Source organism: Syngnathus acus, chromosome 11 (genome assembly GCF_901709675.1).
Source record: "Syngnathus acus chromosome 11, fSynAcu1.2, whole genome shotgun sequence".
In the NCBI taxonomy this organism is placed as follows: domain Eukaryota; kingdom Metazoa; phylum Chordata; class Actinopteri; order Syngnathiformes; family Syngnathidae; genus Syngnathus; species Syngnathus acus.
In genome coordinates this window covers 3,247,385-3,268,842 of record NC_051096.1, presented here as the reverse complement: position 1 = coordinate 3,268,842, position 21,458 = coordinate 3,247,385, and the positions used below count along the sequence as shown (strand labels likewise).

General features: G+C 44.6%; 3 protein-coding genes and 3 long non-coding RNA genes across 11 annotated transcripts in view; 2 read left to right on the top strand and 4 right to left on the bottom strand.

Annotated features, from left to right (window-relative positions):
- Window positions 1-182: 182 nt before the first annotated feature.
- LOC119130444 lies at window positions 183-13,475 on the bottom strand. The gene is made up of 4 exons (XR_005099400.1): window positions 13,396-13,475; window positions 11,039-11,045; window positions 316-325; window positions 183-193 (listed from the first exon to the last, which is right to left on the bottom strand). It is a non-coding gene; the product is annotated as an uncharacterized LOC119130444 (long non-coding RNA).
- hsd17b8 (hydroxysteroid (17-beta) dehydrogenase 8) lies at window positions 806-3,627 on the bottom strand. Of its 2 annotated transcripts, none has more exons than XM_037264190.1 (9): window positions 3,528-3,627; window positions 2,546-2,748; window positions 2,356-2,472; window positions 2,197-2,292; window positions 2,041-2,126; window positions 1,882-1,966; window positions 1,492-1,534; window positions 1,314-1,388; window positions 806-1,234 (listed from the first exon to the last, which is right to left on the bottom strand). In XM_037264190.1, the coding sequence occupies exons 1-9, from the start codon at window positions 3,571-3,573 to the stop codon at window positions 1,215-1,217; spliced, it is 771 nt and encodes a 256-aa protein (XP_037120085.1). In that variant the 5' UTR covers window positions 3,574-3,627; the 3' UTR covers window positions 806-1,214. The 2 variants fall into 2 exon arrangements, with proteins under 2 accessions (XP_037120085.1, XP_037120086.1); XM_037264191.1 differs by having other exon boundaries at window positions 2,377-2,472.
- On the bottom strand, window positions 3,887-11,039 carry brd2a (bromodomain containing 2a). The gene is made up of 12 exons (XM_037263837.1): window positions 9,463-11,039; window positions 7,675-7,975; window positions 7,441-7,578; window positions 7,217-7,367; window positions 6,887-7,086; window positions 6,284-6,808; window positions 6,081-6,209; window positions 5,806-6,000; window positions 5,467-5,726; window positions 5,059-5,378; window positions 4,854-4,979; window positions 3,887-4,695 (listed from the first exon to the last, which is right to left on the bottom strand). Exons 1-12 carry the CDS (start codon window positions 9,492-9,494, stop codon window positions 4,568-4,570), a joined length of 2,505 nt encoding a protein of 834 aa, XP_037119732.1. The 5' UTR covers window positions 9,495-11,039; the 3' UTR covers window positions 3,887-4,567.
- Window positions 10,042-13,729, top strand: LOC119130448. Its single transcript, XR_005099407.1, has 2 exons — window positions 10,042-10,168; window positions 12,845-13,729. It is a non-coding gene; the product is annotated as an uncharacterized LOC119130448 (long non-coding RNA).
- A 4,650-nt stretch (window positions 13,730-18,379) lies between these two features.
- LOC119130302 (H-2 class I histocompatibility antigen, alpha chain-like) overlaps window positions 18,380-21,458 on the bottom strand; it is a 346,995-nt gene continuing 343,916 nt past the window's right edge. For 2 of the 5 annotated variants that reach the window (XM_037264107.1, XM_037264104.1), the window contains exons 2-6: window positions 19,907-20,170; window positions 19,496-19,774; window positions 19,096-19,404; window positions 18,862-18,987; window positions 18,380-18,753 (exon numbers count right to left, since the gene is read on the bottom strand). In XM_037264107.1, the coding sequence (XP_037120002.1) occupies window positions 18,650-18,753; window positions 18,862-18,987; window positions 19,096-19,404; window positions 19,496-19,774; window positions 19,907-20,170 (1,082 nt within the window). In that variant the 3' untranslated portion in view covers window positions 18,380-18,649. Of the gene's footprint in view, window positions 18,754-18,861; window positions 18,988-19,095; window positions 19,405-19,495; window positions 19,775-19,906; window positions 20,171-20,799; window positions 20,964-21,017; window positions 21,040-21,458 lie in introns of those variants that run through there. The other 3 variants (XM_037264102.1, XM_037264101.1, XM_037264103.1) reach the window with 3 other exon arrangements.
- LOC119130478 overlaps window positions 21,143-21,458 on the top strand; it is a 340,541-nt gene continuing 340,225 nt past the window's right edge. Inside the window, exon 1 of the long non-coding RNA XR_005099438.1 lies at window positions 21,143-21,305. This is a non-coding gene — a long non-coding RNA (uncharacterized LOC119130478). The remainder of the gene's footprint in view (window positions 21,306-21,458) is intronic.

Sequence of the window (21,458 nt, the reverse complement as noted above, 5' to 3'; positions counted from 1 at the left end):
ATTACAAAGCTTGTCCACAAGGTGGCACTGTCGGTGACGCTATATCGTGAGTCCATATGGGAAAACAAACGAAACATATGTGTGCGGTTTTACACGAATGCTCCTTTATGATTTTGTCTATTGGAGTTATTCATTTTATGAGCTTAATAGTTTCTTTGTCAAGATTTTGTCTCATAATTTCATGCATCAAACCCTAAACAATTTATTCTTTGCTACTTTTGTTTAATGTTTGTTCACCAAGTAATGCAAGCTTCCCTGGAAGGATTTTGCTGATTTTGGGAAGTGCACTTAAATAAGAAGACCAAGCTTGTGGACCTTAACCATGCTCCTCTTCTCCATTACGTGCCAGCAACACCCAGAAAGACTCGGGTGAGTTTTACTGACCACTACAGTTCACCTTTATCGACAATTTCGAAAGTGTGGCTAAATCTGTGCTTTTTTAACGATTCATCTGTGCAAATTAAAATGGCACAAAGATCGGTAGCAGTAATTATGCATCTAATTCACGACTTGACACACCTGTGAGGTGTGGATTACCTCAGGAATAGGTTTTTGTTTCCATGGATTTTCGCTTAGTATAATTTCAACAATTGATTTATTTTAGGAATCACAGAAAATAGTAAAGAAAACATTGTAAGCATCTATTTGGGTAAACAACTATTGTTAAATTCATGCTAAAAAGAGATTTGGTAAATTCTTTATTTCTAAAAAGTCAAATTGATATTTAGAGACATTTTTTTCAAATATTTTATTTATTTTGACTAACTAAATTTAGTGCATCTATTTGGCATTAAACAAAGTAGACACACTTTATTGGACCACAAATGTTCTATACCGGACCAAATCTTGAATTTGGCACTGGCCTGCGGGGCAAAGATTCACTTGGACTGCGTAACCAAGTAAATTAATGATGGGCGTGGGTTTTGAATTGCTCTGTCGCCCCCTCGTGGTGAATGTCTGAAGCACATGCTTAAACCATTATATATATACTTACATATTATGTACTTTATGTTCATTATGTTCATTATGTGCAATGTGTATATTATGTACATGTGGCTGAATGTATATATGTTTATAATGAATTAAGCATGTGCTTCAGGCATTCACCACAAGAGGGCAACAGAGCAATTATAAACATCCACCCACCATCAATTCACATGGTTACGCAAATCAGTGTCTTAAGGCATACAAATATTGTTCAGCAAGCTTCTGCTTCAGCCCATGAAAAGTCCACCTGAAGGAGAAAGACACAAATAATTGTACAATTTGGCGCAGAAATATAAAAGTGTCTGACAGAGGTGTGCATTTCGTACCTGTCACTTCCAGGCTTGTACCCGTAACGTAACGAGAATCATCCGAAGCAAGGAAGGCACATACATCAGCAACCTCTACAGGATGACAGACCAATTTACACACGTTAAAAATCAATGATAAAAAATCTTATGGCACTTATGGTGCACAAATAGGGAGAAATTTGCGAAAATTGGTCACCTGTAGCTTCTCCCATTCTTCTCAGTGGTATCAAAGCTTTCATCTGACATAAAAACAAAACAACCAGAGACACGGTGTTAAAAGTAAGACAAAATATACATGTATTTATTAAAACATTAGTTCATACAAATTTACGTCAGAGTTTTAGACTCATGATTGACTTCACATTTAGGAAAATAACATTTACTTATAGTATTCATCAAAGCTGCATTCTTTCTAACGGCCACAGGGTGGCAGTGTAAGCAGACAACACAATGGAGCTGATTTAAAACAGTTTTGACATCAATATAATTTAATGATTGTTTATAATGTCTTCCTTGCTTTTTTATGTTAATTCAAAATTAGTGTACGGGTATTAATTTAATTAATTTTGATTTATTATTAATTTACCTTGCTGATCACTTTCTCGGGCACCGCGTCCGTCATGGGTGTCGATATGAACCCTGGCAGCACGCAGTTACACCGAATCCCATACCTGAAATTCCATACGATGTTCCCATCTGAACATTGCGTCCGTGATATTTTTACGGCGGCATTCGCTCTGCTCACCTACTGAGCTCCTTGGCGGCCGTCATAGTTAAACCTTGTACTCCGGATTTTGAGGCGGCGTAATTGACCTGTCCTATGTTTCCCACCTGGAACATAATCCATCAAGCATGATCAACCTCAAGCATCTCACATTAACGGAACTATATGGTTGCATACTTTGCCCACAATGCTTCCCAGAGTAATGATGGATCCTTTGGTGGCTCCACAGGCCACCAGGGCCTGAGCAACCGCCTGTATGACCAAAAAGGAGCCCTGGAGAGACAAATTTAGTTAGACGGAGCAAGATGAGTGGATGGGACCAGATGGTTATCCTACCTTCAGGTTGACCTGGACCACCTTGTCAAAGTCATCCTCCTCCATGTCTAGCAGGAAGTTGTCCAGGGTGATGCCTGCCGCATTCACGCACACCGAGGGCGGCTGGAAGTAGCGAGCCTGAACAGATTTATTCGTCATATTTGTTCTCAATTGAGATCTTGGGGTCAAAGATGTAAAATGAAGGACAAACTTGGATGCTTGTGAGCAGAGTCTTCACACTCTCTTTTGACGCCACGTTCGCCGCCGCAGCCATGTGTGCTTGACCCCTGAGGTCACCTGGCAAGCTTTGCAGCGTCTCATTGGCCGACGCCTCGTTGATGTCAGCGACTACCACGGAGGCGCCCTCGGAGGCCAAACGCTGGCACACGGCGCGACCAATTCCGCTACCGCCACCTGGATGAGACGAGAAATCACACTGACATGGTGACCTGTCCAAAATGTTGCCTGTCATTGAATGGCGACCAATCCAGGGCTACAGAAAAATTATAACCTTCTTAAAAGTAGTTGTCATTCAGATTGCTTCTGCATGACCATTTACAATTTATATGAAATTCTATCAATTTGTTTCCAACAAAGTCTTAAGAGTGTGCCTTATTATTATTTGCAAAAATAATGATAAAATAAATATTGTTTTTTTAAATCGCTGGATTTTCCCGAACCAATCATATTTCGGGTTTAATTTTTCGTTTTATCATTACTGCATTTATCTGACGCAGGTGCCGGTGAGGCCTAATGTCGGGAAGATTGCAAAAATTTATTTTCAAAAATGACCTTTCAAGTTAAAATGGACATTAAGAGTTTGATGCCAAGATTTATTCGCCACTTCAAGTGGCAACACGGTCTTCTTTCTACAAATAAGCATGTCCGGTGAGTACGCTGTATTTTAATTAATCTTTTTGGGTTTTGCCATGTTTCAAGATTATCTGTTGATGCAATGACAGATAATGGTTCAGTGAACGTTCCTTAGAATCACATTATTTTTCCTTAAATAAGAGAAATGCCTTCGTCTGACCTCGCACAGTTGTAATGCGCCGGTTTGCACATTTTGTGACGTGTTCGAAAAGTAGTATCCGAGTTTGCTGCGGTGGAAAGGAAACAAAAATAATAACCCACTACTGGAAGATTAACTTTACAGAGTTAATACAGCTGCCAAATGGTTTTGGTTCATTTACCCGTCACCACTGCCAACCTTGATACAAGTCGCCCGGCGGTCGCCATATTGCTTTTGTATTTTTGTAGTTTCCTGTTTGGCCGTTAGATGGCGCTAAAACTGCGCTGGCGTGAAGGCGAAAGTTGATCGTTTAACTTTTGAATTTGGTCACCATGAAAAAAGGATACATTTCATACAAAATGCAACGTTTTTAAACACTTCTTGCTTACTTTGCTCCTCAGACACTACATTTATCCATTAAATGAGTCACTATGACACAAAACAAAGGATCAGTAGGTTTCTTTTCCATTCTAAACAATGTTTGGTGAGCAGCTCTAAAATGTCAAATTGCTTTAATTGAAATAAAGAAGTAAACAGATGTCCTTTCTGCTTTTGTTTTTTATTAGCAAATTGGTCACAAGGAGCAATCGAGTGTACAGAAACAATTCAAAGGAGGGGCAAAACAAAACACTCATCTGACTTAAACATCACACGGATTGAGCGCCATGCCCACTTTTTAACGCCTGCGTCAAAACTATGGAGAACTTCGGCAGGTCACACACACACACACACACACACCCACGCACACGTTTGTCTTCTCAAGCATTAATGTAAAGACAAACATCTTGAGCATTAATGTAAAGACAAACAGTCGATGTTTCCCAAAAAGGGAATAGTAAAATACTTCTTTATAAAAGAAAAGTTCTATAACTGTACAGAACATCTACACACACCGTCAAGACAGCGAGCACAGTTAGAAGGGAAATCATCTCCAGAAGTAGAACGGACTCTGGCTCGAACACCCAAACTCCCCGACACATGCAATGCATCTCCCCCCCGATGAAGCTTCCCGAACTCGGCCCAATTCAGACCCTACCCGGACCCAAAAATAAGTCCCCTGCCGGCCTCTCCTCATGCGGCCCAATAAAGACGCCGTCTCTCAGCTGGACCGGCTGCTCTGGTCCAGTCCACTGGGGAGTGGCGCAACAGGGGGTTGTGGTAAGGTGACCGCCCCTTCGTACAAAATAAAGCAAGAAAAAAATTCAGAAAGTCTTCTGCCTCTCAGCCAGAGTCGGATTCGCTGGTGTCAGAGGATGATGAGGATGAGGAAGACGAGGAAGAGTCTGAGGAGGAGCTGCTGGCGCTGAGGCGTGACGGCTGAGTGCTTGACTCGGTGGCCGGTTTCTCCACTACAAAAATGAAAAAGAAACAGCGATGAGCGATCTTCAAAAATTTGAGTTGAAGCCCCTTTGTGATTACTAAGAGTATTTAATTAAATAAATGCAAGTATATTTGAATACAGGTAACATCTACCTTGTTACCTCAGAAGCAGAAAGTAGAAACTTACGCTTGGCTTTGGTGGGCTTCTTGCCAGAGTTGAGCTGCCCGCTGACATCAATTAGCCTTCTCTCCAGTTCAAGTTGTTTCTCCAGCGCCAGCTCCTCACGTGACTTTCCGGCACTGTTCTTGATGGCTTTGAAGGGAACGCGCAATTGAGATTCAAGTTTACAACTTTATGGAAAAAAAGGCGTCCATCGCCTTTTATTCCTTACCGTAAGGCTTGCGCGGCTTCTTCCTCAGGCACGTCATGACGTAGCGTTCCAGCTCTCGCAGCGTGGACGGCTTGAGCGTCTCAAAGTCGATCTCGATCTCCTCTGGGTTGGTGTCTCGGAGGGATGGTTCTCGCGACTGGATGATGTAAACCACGCGACCCAGCTTCTCGCCCGGTAGCTTGTTGATGTCCAGGCTGAGCTGCCGCTTCTCATCGTATGACATGGGCGCAGTTTCTTCCTCCTCGTCCGAGTCAAAATGGTGTATTAGAGGCTCTGGGATAGCTGGCGGCACGCTGAACATCATGCCTCCCTTTTTAGACCTGGCGATTTGAAGCAATATCAAACATATTGATGATTTATCACACAAGCATGTAGTACCAACAATGCCCAGCAGGTGTCAGCACTCACTTGCTCTTGTTGTTTTTCTTGCTCTGGCCCTTCTTGATTGGTATCATAGGAAGGCCCATTGCCTTATTGCTCTTATTTTTGGGGGTTTTGCTAACTTTGGGGGGCTTGGTGGGCCTGATTGGCACCAACTCCTCTTCGATCTTCTGGTGCTTCTCACCCTTCCTCTTTTTCTTCTTCTTGTCCTTCTTTTCTTTCTTTTTCTTGGGTTTCACTATGGGGCCCTGAGAGAGTGCCGTGAGCTGCTCGTGGACGGCTTTCAGCTTGGGAGGAGAAAAGAAAGTCGGGGGTCAGAAAGTGACAGTGGACGCACACGGCGAGGTTCACTTTCACGGACGATACCTGCTCCTGAAGCTCAGCCAAGCGGTTGGCTCGCTCCTCTTCAGAGTCCGAACTGGGGCTGCTTTCGCTCTCGCTCTCCTCGGTACTCAGATCGCTCTCGGACGAAGAGGAAGAGGACGAGGAGGAAGACGACGAGGAGCTCGGGGGTGCCGGCTGCTCGTCGGGCATCTTGGCGAAGCAGAACTCAAAAACGTCCTGATGGGCGAGCCAACGTGTGACCTTTGGGCACTGCCCACTTCCCCATAATGGACCTGCCTCATTGGAGCGAGGCTTACCTGGAGCTTTCGAGCCATGGCAACCACATCGTGATCAGGGGGGTTGTACTTGTAGCAGTTGGAGAACATCAGCCTGATGTCTGCCGAAAACTGCTGAGCGTCCACGTACTCTCTGCTATCCATCTTCCTCTGCAAGCCATGAAACAGATTCTCGTTAGTAAATAACATCTCTAATTAACTCTAGCTAGCGCATCCTGGCGTACCTTGATAGTGCTGAGGTCCATAGGCTGCTTGATGATTTCGTGGTAGTCGTGGAGACCAAGTGAGGACGCGTCCACGGGCTTGTAGAAAGGCCAGGCGTAGGCGGCGTGCTTCTTGGACAGAAGCTCCTTCAGGACACCGCTACAGTAGCGCAGCTGCGGCGTTAGCTTGCTGCGACGCACCGGCGTTGGCAAGATGGAGTCGGGCAGATCCTTCTTGGGGGGCTTGATGGGCCGCCCGCTTACTCCTCTCCTGCAGCCTCCGGGTGCTTTGCCACCCAGCAGGATCTGTCCGTGATCCGCATTTATACCCATGGCTTGGTTGAGACCCAGACCCTGGCTCAGGCCTAGACTTTGGCCAAGGCTCAGGCCTGTGTCGTGCTCTACTCCGAGCGCGGTGAGGGTGAGCGGCGAGTCGTGCCCTCTGCCCAGGCCTAAGCCCATGCCAGCAACGTTCATGGAGCTCATGATGGGCATGGCCACCGTGGTGGGGGTGGTCGTGTCAGCTTTCCTCTTCACGCCTTTTTTCTGTCATCAAAAGAAAATTACAAGGGTGTTTGCCATGTCTCATTTCCCCTATTAGCATATTATCATGGCGAGTCTTACCTTGGTGGTGGGCTGTATGGGCGGCAGGCTGGTCATTTGGGGGATGCCGTGCTCACTAGGGAGGGTGAGGGACAAACTCTTGGTCAAGATGGCTTTCGGCAGGGTGGACAAGATGGTCTCGGGGGTCTCCGGGGTGGTCGGCGAGTACACAGACTGTGAGACGGCGGGCACCTGGTGCGCGGTGGTGATGCCGCCGGAGGCTGAGGAGCAAAATACGAGACGATGCTTAGCAAAAATGTGTGAGCCGTAGCTTTGACGGATTTTCTTTGCCTGTGAGGCATTTAATAATAATAAAAAAAAAACAATTGTCAATTGGGCTTTGCCACGCACCCATACTTCCTCTGCCCCTCTTTCCCGCTTTGATGGGTCTGCTGCGTGGCGGGGGAGGGCTCAAGTCCACTTCCTCGGGGGGCATCTGCGCCACTTTCTGTAGAAACGCTTTCTCCAGTGACTGGGCCATTAAGACGATGTCGTCCGACGGCTATAAAGACACACACGGAAAGCAAACAATGAGGGGCCTCTCGTCCTGCTTCGTTCACAGCGGTCGGTCGTACCTTATTGTAAATGTAGCAGTTGGTAAACATGGTGTTGAAGTCCTGCATGCATTCGCTGGCACTGTAGTAGTAGTTGTTCTCAAGCCTCCTCTTGATGGTGCCCAAGTCCATTGGGACTTTGATGATCTTGTGATAATCCTGGAGAGATTAAAACATTTATAAAATGAAACTTATTTGAAAAGAAATGGAGACTTTGCCCAGCCATGCCCCTAACATGTTTTGACGCAAACTCACAGGCAGGTTGAGCTTGACGGAGTCGACTGGCTCGTGGAAGGGCCACGCAAAATGGTGACGCCACAGCGACTTGAGCACAACCTTCTGAAGGAACTGCAGCTGGTTGGTCATCTTCCCCCGTCGGCCAGACTCTTTTGTCAGGGACTGTGGGTGCCCGGGGGCCTGGTTGTGTAGTGGCATTCCCGGGCTTTCAAAGCCTTCATAGAGCAGAGACGGCTTCCGGATTCTTTTTCCAGCCGTGCCGGAACTCTGCTCCAGTGCCGTGAGCCCCATTAGGCCGACATCCAGCCCACCGTGGGAGCTGTGGAGAGCACAGTGTGGCAGCTTAGCAAGGCTATGCAGTAAGGAGAGATTAATTCATCTTTGTCTCCATTTATTGATAATATTACATCATTCAGGGGACAAATGATGACTATATAAATCAGTTATTGCAGAGAAATTCTGACTGAACAGCGCCCCCGCTACACCTCCTCAAAAAAGTAGGGTGCTCATCTACCAGCGCTTCTATAGTTATTGACGTCTCAAGATCAGAATGTCATCCTGTAGACTTTTATAAATGTTGCCTTTTTTCACAGTGGCAGTCATCTTGTTACAGGAAATGTTGCTTTGACCTGCAACGTGGCTTCTATTGACTCGCTACTGCCCCTAGTGGCCGCTGTAAGCGTGCAAGTTGCTGGAGGATTTCTACTTTGCTGTAAAGTGTTTATACCCACATAATTATCAGCATTATTTAACTGCAAGCAGAATTTTTTTTTCTCTGTGGGAAAAAAATAATTTGATTTTGATTTGCCTTGTGGAAGGAGCAGGAGACAAATTGGCAAAATACACCAAATCTGGTTGTATTCATCAGTTTTTTGAATGATAAGAGCCTTTGGAAACATTTGACAATTAGTGCTTTATTATTATTATTTTTATATATAAAAAAAAAGGTACAACATTAGAAAACAAAGTGGATGTGAACACATTTTAACCCTAATAGCATAGTTGCATTTTAGCTTCCTGACACAATGTATTCAAAACATTTCTTGCCAAAAAGTTTCATTACGTCTGATGAATCAAGTCTTGTCAGTCATGGTAACCTGCAAAGGTTTAATCGAGGCAAGTGGACTCGTGTTTGTTCAATTTATTGTCTTTCTGTGAACATACAAAAATGACTTGGTGATTGTTCTATTAGGCTAACAAATACTGGTTCTTAGTCGCAAAATAAAAAATAAAGTCAAATGGTAAAAAAAAAAAAAAAAAAAGCAGTTTAATCTCTAATTTGAGTGACACTGGGCGCCGTAACCTGGACAACGGACCACACAATGGTCAAGTAGCATCTTAGACTTGACCGGTTGAAACAAAACCACCACGGCCGGCTACGATCATAACAACCATTGGTCCAGTCCGAAACTAACACGTCATAACATCGTAGCATACATACTAAGGCGTTAATTACGATTTAAATGGAATATATGTGTCATAGTGATGTGCGATTGCGCCAAAATTACTGGGCGCTAATGGGACCGAACCAAGGCTAGCAGCGCTGCAAACATCGCGCCGGCATCATGCAAACATAGCCGACACATTTACACACATTTTAGTGCCGCGTCATAAACTCCGTGTCCGATCTTAGTCAATAGTTCCCGTGTACGCATCAATTTCTCCGGGGATACTTTGGCGCGCGCATACGGACACAGCGCCGGCATAGTCCCAACATATCAAAATAAAATAAAGATTCATGACATTTTTTGGGGGGCAAATATCGCATCCGATGGGAAGCTGAGAGTCAAGTTTACCAGTAGATACCTGTCAATCAGCTGGTTAACGGCCATATCCATCGGGATGGATCCGGATTGCGTTTTGCTATATTCGAGCCAGTATCCGGTTGTGTTCCGCTTCCCGTGTTTTTTTTTTTTTTTTTTTTATCGGTTTCTCCAGCAGCGACGTAGACTTCCTCCTGCTTCGTAGAAATGGCGCTTGCTTAGTTACGCCAGCTCCTTTATAAACCCACGACGCACCCTATTGGCTACGCGTGCTGAAAACGTCCCCGCCCTTTGAGTTGCGATTGGCTCTTCGCGTTGCAAGTCAGCTTCACTGCACCCTGAAACGGCTCGCTAAGCCTTTGAAGTAGAAAGCATTAAAAGCAATTCTTTACTGTAAAGGGAGTCACACAAAGCCTTTGTGGCCTTTTCCTTCAACTTATCGTGTTCACGTCCCTTCTTCGTGATCATGAGCTAGCAGATATTTTTGCAAGGACGTTGAAAGGGACCCTAAACTGAAAGGTCTTGAATTACGTCAACCTATGCAAAGCGGAGGCGGCGATTGGCCAATGCGCAACAAACGCGGGCTTTCTGTGCGTCCTTCTGCAACCCGATTGGTCGAGCCGCAGGATGACACCGCCCTCATACCGATTCTGGCCTCTCCCCACTCACCAGAAGATCAGTCGCAGAGGGGCGCCGGTCGCCATCTTATTCCACGACGACGACGATTTAAATCATCTAATTGTGCTCAGGTATCGCAATAATTTTCCCAAATGACACTTCTAAATCCAGTACGTGTCACCACCGAACGGAAACCACATTGACAATTGCGTTTCACCTATACTGAAAGACACAAACGACGTCGAACATGGCCCGCGTTGAGAACAAAGAGTATATTGTCAAAACAGTGAAACGTGCGCAATGACATCAATAAAACAAAAAATAGCGATCAAGCATGACTATCGTGAAAAAAACGTAAAAACGCTGAATACGTGCTTGGCAACCGGAACAACAGGATGACGCAGCAGTTTTATCGCGGCTTGGAACTAGTCGGGCTGCTAATCTCACGTCGAATAAAAATTTGCCATGTAACTAAAAGCATGAGGTCGCTAACTGCACACTTTGGTATCAAATAGCGAAAGTGACATATAACATCCGAAAGGAAGAAAACTTGACAAAATTCGTCTAACGTGTCAATGGTTAGCCAATAACATGCGCCCATCCCCCACTCTCCAAGGTTACAGACGACCAGCAAAGTCACTTAAACATGCAAATAAAACCACGACAAAACAGAGAAAACATTGTGGAAGGGGAAAATGTGATAAAAATGCGTGCGAAGTTGATAGTGATAAGAAATGTAAATATTAAAAAAGGTATACCCCCCAAATCCCAAGGATTAAAATAAAGACAAATGTGGCTTGGTAAATCCAAACGATACTGCGAAACTTGTCTCGAAAACATCTTCTGATCTTCCAACACGATACTTTTTTTTTTTTTTTTTTTAAGCAACACATTCCCTCCAACATGTCCGCCCTTCTCCCATTCTACGGGGCAGGGTGGAGGAGGGGTAATCACATGACCAGATACACCCCGACTCTCAATGCTGAGCGAAACTTGGAAACGAAACTACTGCCAAGCAATTCAAACGAGCCTATTTCACAGGGCCCTGGTGAAGAAAAATCTCATTTTTGCACCCCTACGTAGAAATTGAACAAGTAATTCCTGAACAGTTTCGGGTAGAACCGCCACAATAATCCAAACAAAGAGCAGGCTTGAGTCTGTGCTTGTCTCTCGGTGATTGGCCAGGATTGCTCACGTGACAAGTCGCGTTTTTTGCCGATTTAATCACCATTGCCCAAATGTCTGTCGCTTTTTATAATCCCTGGGCGAAGCAAGAGTCCCCGAACGATCCAGATTTAGGTGTAGATGTTAAAAGCGTCCAATTTGTCGTAAAAAAATAAATAAAAAGGCTAGCTCGCGAGAGCTCCATCGTGTTGCGTGGAGGCGAAACACTGCGCATGCGCATGCGTCACTGCAATGGTGCAATGGAAGCCGGGGAGATGACATTCGGTTTTTTTTATGTATCAGCAAAAGTGGATTAAATGAGAACATTTTTAGGTTCAAGGCCAGTAACATATTTAAAAAAATAAATAAAAAAAAGCAATCATAATTAAGAATCACTGCTATTTAACCTGTGCGTGTGACAATTAATACCTTTGGCCTACTTTGCTGCATTTTAAAATTAGTTGCAGAGCGCCAAGTATTTTTTTGGTGGTACTTTTAAGTTTAAGAACCACACATTTAAAGAATCTCAGTGTTTTATTTATTTTATTGCCATGTCAGAGATGGAATTCATTGACAAGCACTGTATGCGTAACTTTTTGTTTAACAGCAGGTAGAGCAGGTCCACTTCACACAGGGCCAGTTTGTATCGTTCGTGCGGGAGGTGGCGTGGAAGGAAAGGATTACATCACAACCACTTCTGACTCATCAGTAGTCTCTCTCTCTCTCTCTCTCTCTCTCTCTCTCTCTCTCTCTCTCTCTCTCTCTCTCTCTCTCTCTCTCTCTCTCTAGTATTTTTCTCCTAGGCTGGTGGGCTAGAGATCACAATTACAAAGGCGTGCACAGCCCTAAAATGAAAGAGACATTGATAAATATTGGTCAGTTGATATGCAAACCAGTCGGGCTGGGTGGCCGTTGAGAAAACAACATTACGCAGCCATGCAAAACAAGTCGTCATCCCCGCAGCTGTTCACTCACCAGACTCTTGAATACAGTCGACCATTTCCATGTGAATGGTATCGTAACCGTCCTTTTTGATCACGCTGGACACTCACACAGACCCAGGAGATCACCGAGATGAAATAAGATTACATGAGATTAACATGCTTTCTAATCCAGCAGGCAGCGCATGTCCTGGGAAGCTACTGCTGTTGTACTTCACTCGTTTTAAAAGAAAGACAGTAAATGCATCATGATTCCAACAGATCCAAAGAGGAGACAAAAGCTGATGACCTCCAGGATGGCCATTTAATTTTTTTCTTTGAATGCGTCTAATCTCTGAAATTTACCATTCTGTGTGGCACATCTAGGCGTCGTCTAGTGGTATGCAAATAATCACTGCCCTAAATCAGTTCACTTGTATATAACTTTGATATTTGCGTATAATCTTTGAGAACTGCCAGTTTTTTTTTTTGTAGTTTTGTCCTGTCACTTGCTTGTTTTTGCTTTTAAAAATCATGAATGTTAAGAAATGAATCGTTTTATAATGCTTCGGTATTATTTGCCAATACGTGCAAGTAGGAAGTATATTATCAGTGATGTACAATATGAACATTGAAACTTGAGGACTCTTGGTAAAATGTATCTTAAAAAAGAAGAAAAAAAAAAGTACTCATTTGGAATGTTTCCTGTGTCATCCTCTGTAGGTCACGACCTTCCCAGACTTTTGGGAGTGTGAGATTGCCATCTACTGGCCACTTTGAGCAGCGTTCCTTTAGCTCAGAGCAGTAAACACACGATTCTTAAGCATTGTGCATCTTAAAAATCATACAAATTTGTTTGTTTTTGTGTTTTTGTTGGTGATTAACTTTGATATTTGCACCCTAGAATTTATTGTTTTATTTCTTCATTTGTTCTGCTTGATTGGTATACTCTTTATATGTCAGTAAAATATAAATATTTACATGTTATTAATTTATGATACTTTAAATTTTCCAGCATTTTTGTTATGGATAATTTGGACCAATGCGAAGCAAATTGAGCCAGCTAGCTTGAAACACGTCGATGAGACGCTCGCTTTGTGTCATGTTTTCAGGAGTATATGATGAATTTAAACGAGTCAGCATCTCAACACGCTACCGATATTGTTGTGGCGCTCCACTTGCAAGACAACTCAGCAAAGATCACCAAAGTGTTTTATTGCAAGCGTATCAGCAACAACAACAAAAAAGGCATGACCGTGAGCTGTTTGTGAAACTATCACATTTTACACACGTCACATTTACATTTTTATATGTTATAAAAAATACTAAACAAGTGTTGGACATGTTGTCATTATTTCTGGTGCCAAGTAGATCACAGCAATTTCAAAATAAAACATTTTTGCCACTAGAGACAAACTAGTATATATGCACAATGTATATATATATTTTATATTCTCTCTCATATTTGACATTGATTGATTGATTGATTTATCTTTATTTTGAACATATTTAAAATAGGGGAAAAAATAAAACAACACTTTAGAGTGCCATATCTAAGTCCATGAAACAAACAAACAAAACAAAAAAACAACAAACTGAAAAAAAAAATACACAACAAATTACGCTCGAAAAGGAGTAGGAGGAAGCATAGCTTTTTAGATTCCTACCCCTTTCTCACTTAATCCATTAAACTAATAATTCAACATCTAAATCAATAAAACGGAACACATGAACCATATTTTTCGGACTAAAAGTTGCTCCGGCATATACGTCGCATTAGCCATAAAATGCACAATAAAGTGAAAAAAAAACCATATATAAGTTGCTCCGGAGTATAAGTCGCGGTTTGGGGGAAATGTATTAGACAAAATCCAACACCAAGAACAGACATGAACGAGCAACAACAGGCTAAATGATACTGTATGCCGGTCCGACCTGGCAGACCCAAACGGTCTGTGAGGGTCTGCTGGGAACGTCTGGCAGAATCCCCTGTCAGGAAGAGCTTCAACTCCCACCTCCAGCAGAGAATTTCCCATGTCCCGGTGTCCGAGTGGACCATGTTCCGCGCCTCCATTGTTGAGGCAGCCGACCGGAGCTGTGGCGGTAAGGTCGTTGGTGCCTGTCGTGGCGACAATCCCTGAACCCGCTTGGTGGGCACCGGCGGTAAGGGAAGCCGTCAAGCTGAAGAAGGAGTCCTATCGGGCCGTTTTGGCCTGCGGGACTCCGGAAGCAGCTGACAGGTACCGGATGGCCAAGCGGAACGCGGCTTCGGCGGTTGCTGAGGCAAAAACCCGGGCGTGGGAGGAGTTTGGCGAGGCCATGGAGAATGACTTCCGGACGGCTTCGAGGAAATCCTGGTCCACCATCCGGCGTCTCAGGAGGGGGAAGCACTGTTTCAACACTGTTTACAGTGGGGATGGCGTGCTGCTGACCTCGACTCGGGACGTCGTGAGTCGGTGGGGAGAATACTTCGAAGACCTCCTCAATTCCACCTACACGCCTTCCATTGTGGAAGCGGGGCCTGGAGACTCTGAGGCGGACTCTCCAATCTCTGGGGTCGAAGTCACTGAGGCAATTAAAAAACTCCTCGGTGGCAAGGCCACCGGGGGTGGATGAGATCCGCCCGGAGTTCTTAAGGGCTCTGGATGTTATGGGGCGGTCATGGCTGACACGCCTCTACAACATTGCGTGGACATCGGGGACGGTGCCTCTGGATTGGCAGACTGGGGTGGTGGTTCCCCTCTTTAAGAAGGGGGACCGGAGGGTGTGTTCCAATTACAGGGGAATCACACTCCTCAGCCTCCCTGGTAAGGTCTATTCAGGGGTGCTGGAGAGGAGTTAAAGTCAAGTTAAAGTCCCAATGATCGTCACTCACACATCTGGGTGTGGTGAAATTTGTCCTCTGCATTTAACCCATCCCCGTGTGATTTTGATCCATCCCCTGGGGGAGAGGGGAGCAGTGAGCAGCAGCGGTGCCGCGCTCGGGAATCATAGATTCTCCGGAAGGTCCGTCGGGAGGTCGAACCTCGGATTCAGGAGGAGCAGTGTGGCTTTCGTCCTGGCCGTGGAACAGTGGACCAGCTCTAATAAAATTTGAAATTTTAGTTTCTTGTCAAAGACAAGAGAGCAATCGGAATTATAGGAGCCGTAATTTTAACTCCATGACTGCAACTGCGCTATCTGAGTTACTGTCGCCGGCAACTGCCATATTTCCCGCGTACACCGGCTCTGTTGATAACCTTACAAATGAATTCAATGCGACATTGTTAAATGCCATTGACTCTGTGGCGCCGTTATGTCTGAAAACTCGCCGTAGATTGCCTACTCCGTGGTTCACGGATGAAACGCGTACGCTTAAGCAATTATGTAGAAAGCATGAGCGCAGATGGCGTCTAACCAAACTTGAGGTTTTCCATCAGGCATGGCAGGACAGCCTCCTGAAATATAAAGATGCGCTTATCTTAGCAAAAACTCGGTATTTCTCGCAAGTAATTAATCTCAATAAAAACAATCCGAAACACCTATTTGATACAGTGGCAAAGCTGACTCTACGCCAGCCGACCCCCGATAATACCTTCCACTCAGCTGACGAGTTCATTAAATTTTTTGCTCAAAAGGTTGAGTCCATTAGGGACGAGATCAAGAATACCATTCCAATCGCGCGGTCGAGCCCGCCGTGTACCAACGCTGATGATCATGCAACAACCCTCTCAACTTTTAATAGCGTGTCCCTTGAAAGGCTTACACAAATGGTTAGTGCGGCTAAACAAACAACATGTTTGCTCGACCCTCTTCCAGCCAAACTACTTAAAGAATTATTTCATATTTTAGGACCGTCTGTCTTAAATATAATCAAGCTGTCTGTCTCCTCTGGGATAGTGCCAACAGCCTTCAAAACCGCTATCATTAAACCGTTGCTTAAGCGACCAAATCTTGACCCGGACTGTCTCAGTAATTATAGGCCAGTTTCAAACCTCCCATTTATAGCAAAACTTCTTGAAAAAGTAGTAGCACAGCAGCTTAATGATTACATGGTCGCCAATAATCGATATGACTCTTCTCAGTCTGGTTTTAGAGCTAATCATTCCACTGAGACAGCACTTGCTAAAGTGACTAACGATCTCCTCATAGCTATGGATTCAAACACTTCATCTGTACTGTTACTACTCGATCTTAGTGCTGCCTTCGACACTGTAGACTTTGATATTTTATTAGGGCGTCTTAAAAGTTGTGTTGGTATTTCAGGGTCAGCACTAGGCTGGTTCCATTCCTATCTATCAAATAGGACGCACCGAGTGGTCCATGGCAATGCGTCCTCTGAGCTCTATAATGTTACGTGTGGTGTCCCACAGGGATCGGTTCTCGGACCAATTTTATTTAATATTTATATGATCCCGCTTGGGGACATAATACGTAAATATAATATTAGTTTTCAATGCTACGCGGATGACACCCAATTATATATGCCATTATCGATGACAGATCCGCGTGATTGTTGTAATCTTGAGGCATGCCTTGCGGAGATCAAGCAATGGATGTCTCTCAACTTCCTTCGTCTTAACCCAGATAAAACTGAGATGTTGATAATTGGTCCAACTCGTTTTCAACACTTGTTCAAGGAAACCGCTATAACTATAGATAACCGTACTATCACTCAGAGCGATACTGTAACTAATCTCGGGGTAATGTTTGACCAAACTCTCTCCTTTCAAAAGCACATTAAGAATATAACCAGAATTGCGTTCTTTCACCTTCGTAATATTGCAAAGATTCGTCCGATCCTCTCGACCGGTGATGCGGAAACTATTATACATGCGTTCGTCACGTCGCGCCTGGACTACTGTAATGTACTATTCTCTGGTCTTCCTAAGTCCCGCATCAAAAGTCTACAGTTAGTACAAAATGCTGCTGCAAGGCTGCTCTCACGGACAAGAAAATTTGATCACATTACCCCAATATTAGCCAACTTACATTGGCTCCCGGTCCATTTAAGATGTGACTTCAAGGTTCTTCTATTAACCTATAAATCATTGCATGGCTTAGCGCCTTCGTATCTCGTCGACCTAGTTGTTCCTTATGCTCCGTCTCGTAACCTTCGTTCGCAAAACGCTACCCTTTTAGCGACACCGAGGGCCAAGAAAGTGTCTGCAGGGTCTAGAGCATTTTCTATCCGGGCTCCAGAGCTTTGGAATGCCCTCCCAATGGATATTAGGACTGCTACCTCAGTAGAAACATTTAAGACACGTTTAAAGACACATTTCTATGACATGGCCTTTAACTAACTTGGAGTGGCCGATTCGGCCGGAGTTTGTTTTGTTTTCTCTCCCCCCCCCCCCCCCCCCTCCCCGGCCGGGGAGGTGGTTAGGTGGCACCCAAGCTGACAGCGGCTATCTGGATTCTTGTGGGCTAATTCAGGTTGGGGGAACTGCAGCTCAACCTCCACAGCCAGGATAGCAGAGGGCTCCTCTGGCAGCCCTTCGCTCTGACTTGGACATCCACTTTTGATTTTCATATTATGTATTATTTGTGCCCTCTCTGCATCCATTACAACCTGGTGATCCTGAAAGGGGGATCCTTCCATCTGTGGTCCCTTCTCAAGGTTTCTCATTTTCCCCGGGCAGGGGTTTTGAGTTTTTCCTTGCCCTTTTGGGAGCTTAAGATCAGGGGATGCTTTGAGAATAATTGTCAATTTTTGTCTATGTGAAGCCCTTTGAGACTGCTTGTGATTTAGGGCTATACAAATAAACTTGACTTGACTTGACTTGACACCCTCGGCAGGATCCTCGAGGGGGCATGGGAGTTTGGCCTAACCAGTCCACATGTGTTTTGTGGACTTGGAGAAGGCGTTCGACCGTGTCCCTCGGGAGGTTCTGTGGAGGGTGCTTCGGGAGTACGGGGTGCCCACCTGATAAGGGCGGTTTGGTCCCTGTATCACCGATGCCAGAGTTTGGTCCGCATTTCCGGCAGTAAGTTGGATTCGTTCCCAGTGAGGGTTGGACTCCGCCAAGGCTGCCCTTTGTCACCGATTCTGTTCATAATTTCGTCCCAGGACGCGCTAGAGACTATGTCTCTCAGCTGGCCTGGGAACGCCTTGGGATCCCCCGGGATGAGCTGCATGAAGTGGCTGGGGAGAGGGAAGTCTGGGAGTCCCTCCTAAAGCTGCTGCCCCCGCGACCCGACCCCGGATAAGCGGAAGAAGATGGATGGATGGTTATGGAAGTTGGCATACAAGCTTCTACTATTGAAGTAGATGATTGATATGTTATGCTTTGATTGGAAAGTTAAATTGTAGTGCTCATCTGTGTAGTAAATGCAGCTGTTTCCTATATCATTGAGTAGGTTGTTATCAGGATCAATATCATATTCTATGTCCTGTGATTTATGTTCTGTATATACAAAGGTTTCTAGTCCTAAGGTGTTTTTGTTATCAGGCGTTGTCATGAATGTGGTTTGTGTTTACCTTCGTGGTGTGTGTTTTATTGGTATTTGCTCAGCTCCTCCAGCTCCTTGATGATTAGTACTTTGGCTTCAACATTCAGTTGAATAGCAGAATGCACACAGCCTGTTGATCCAGCGTAGAGTCTTCTTTTTTTCCTTTCGGCTTTTCCCTTTACAAGCTTGAACGTATATGGCTGGAATGAAAGAGAAGCAAGGGGAGATTAGGAATGGTCATAAACGGCGTGAGGTAAACATTGTTCTCTTTGGATGTTCCTGACAGAGCAAACATTTGTGTTGCTCACCTTGTTTGGATTTGAGACGCTTGGCAAGGACCACCACCGCCATCACCAGCAGAGTGAGGATCATCGACAGGACAACGAGGGCCACCGCCTTCTTCCTGTATCCCTCTTCTTCACATGGCAAAGCGTGCGCGACAAAGAGAGACACGTGAATGACTGTTGTCGTGACACCGAGCCTTGGCGCTCGCGAGAGCCCCACAGCCAATGAGACGTGTCTGAGTCACGACAAACGCTCACCCTGGATGCGTGCGTTGCTCAGGATGCTTCCGGCGTCCAGCTTGATGACGATGTCTTCCGGGACGCCGTCCAACTGGAACACGCATTCGTACTCCTGCTCCGCGGCGGGCGTCACCTCCACTTTCAGGTGGACCGAGGTTTGGAAGGTTCCGTCGTGGTTGGGGAGGGTCGCCCCCATCTCCACGTCTTCGTGGATCTCCTCGCCGTTCTTCCTCCAAAAGAGGGACGATGTAATGGGGTAGAAACCCGTGGCGTGGCAGGTGACCGGAGAGGAAGGCGTCTTCTGCAGGAGAGACACCTTGGGAAGCTCTGCACGCAAAGGCAAAGATGGAGGGAAACGTGTGAGGAGGGCAGGAAAGATGGAGAGAAAGAGGATGTGTGGAGAGAGAGGACAATGTACCGGTTCTCGTTAGGAAGACCCTCCCGTTCCTCAAATGCTCCTTCAACAGGAAAGGACACGTCTCAGTGAGGCTATTCTTCATGACGTTATCAAATCCGTCAATTTGGTCCAACTTGATTTTGGTGATGAAAGCTTGTGGATGTGCTGCGATCCATGTCATTGTCTTTGCCTCAAATGATAGGAAGTCTTCTCCATCGTAACGATAGTGCTCCCAACCATCAACCTCACCCGTCTCATCGTCCCATTCACAGCCTTTCATCACCTGACTCATGTGAACACCTGAAAGGACCGTATGCAAGATTCAGTGACGATAATCAGAGAGGAGCCAACAGTGACACGTCTGTTTATTAGTCATGAAAAAAAAAAAGGGTCAGCACATGAAATGAATTTTACGCGCGGACGTAAACAAACCTCCAGTTTGGTTGAAGCGCTTTTTAGCGATTTCAATGTTGACTTTCATGACCTGCTCATTCCCAATATTGTTTTTCGTCTCTCTCTCCCAGAAGTGTGGATCATCTTCTGTGATTTTGTTCACCCAGTCATGTTTGGCTTTCGTTTCCCTGTGGTTGCTGTCAAACTGCTGAATCTGAACGCCATCAACATACGCCATCTCCAAGAACTCTGGTAGTTTTGCAACTTGAGACACCGTTGTAAAATAATTGAGCGTGTGAATGACTGAAAGACAAAAACAAAAGTGACACACATGCTCTGTTTTTATATTGTGCAATTCATATTTTCAATGATTCTGTCTGCAGTTGGAACATTGCAGCACTTGACATGTTGGAGTTCGTTGCCCCTCATCACCGATTTAAATATAAATATTATATTTACACATATATGTATATAATCACATAACTTTTGCCATTCTCTTTAATTTGCCCAAAAAAAACTATTCCCATGTAATTGATCTATATTGTCTATTCGGGAGGCTATACATTTCTGAAAGATTAGATAAAACTTTATTGCCTTACCATGAAATATTAATTGCAAACTCTACTGTGTAACATTTCATTACGGTACGTTAGCTTTTTCATATTTAATTGAATGGACATTTGTTTCATATATTCATTTTTAAGTTTTTCAACTTTAATAAGCAAATATTCCAACAGTTATGATAATAGAATTGTGTTCCCGCCTAACTATGAGGAAATGAGTGTTTCGGTAAAACAAGTTTCCGCTCATGAAATGACGCAGCAGACGTGAAGAAAATTTAACAAACAAATTAATAATAAATGCGGCAGTTCAAAATCAAGAGCGTCAATCTTTAAGATAATAAAACGAGTTGTAAGCAAAGTAAAACTTACCAGGCGCCACGCTGCTTATTTGCACGACCGCAACAAAGAATACAAGTAAATTCATCGCAAGCATCAAGTTAATTGTGCAATTTTAGTCAAGCGGGGTCAAAATCTAAATTGTAAATAGTCCCAACTGGCGGACGCAGAAGGACAGAAAACCGAAAGATGCGAGTCTGGACTTTGGAATGCAGAAATTCCTCGTTCTACTGGCAGCGGCAGGGCAGCGTAACTACAACGGAAAGTCGAGTTTGGTTTTCTCCGAAATCACGTGACACTCATTGGTTGTTATTGCAAAACCACACTTGATTGCTATATACTTTCGTTTCGCCGCCGTATTGGATGTGGAAAAGCGGAGTGCTGGGTGAAATATTCCGTTTGTTTGAGGTGCTTTTTAGTAATTTCGGTGTTGTCTTTGGAGACCTGCTTATTACTCGCACTGATGCTCATCTCGTTATCTCGGTGGTCCGGCTCGTCAGCTGTGACGCAATAAAAATACCCCGAAATTAAAACTAACAGTGTACGTCATTCCCAAAACAGCTATTGACATTTTCACCACCACTGGCCAGACGATTAGTTTCAAATGAGTCTTTCATATTTTACTAAATTGCCTAGAAGTATCTCGTGAGAGTGTCTGGGTGTTGGGCGTGTCGCTTTAAGGGCTGAGCTTC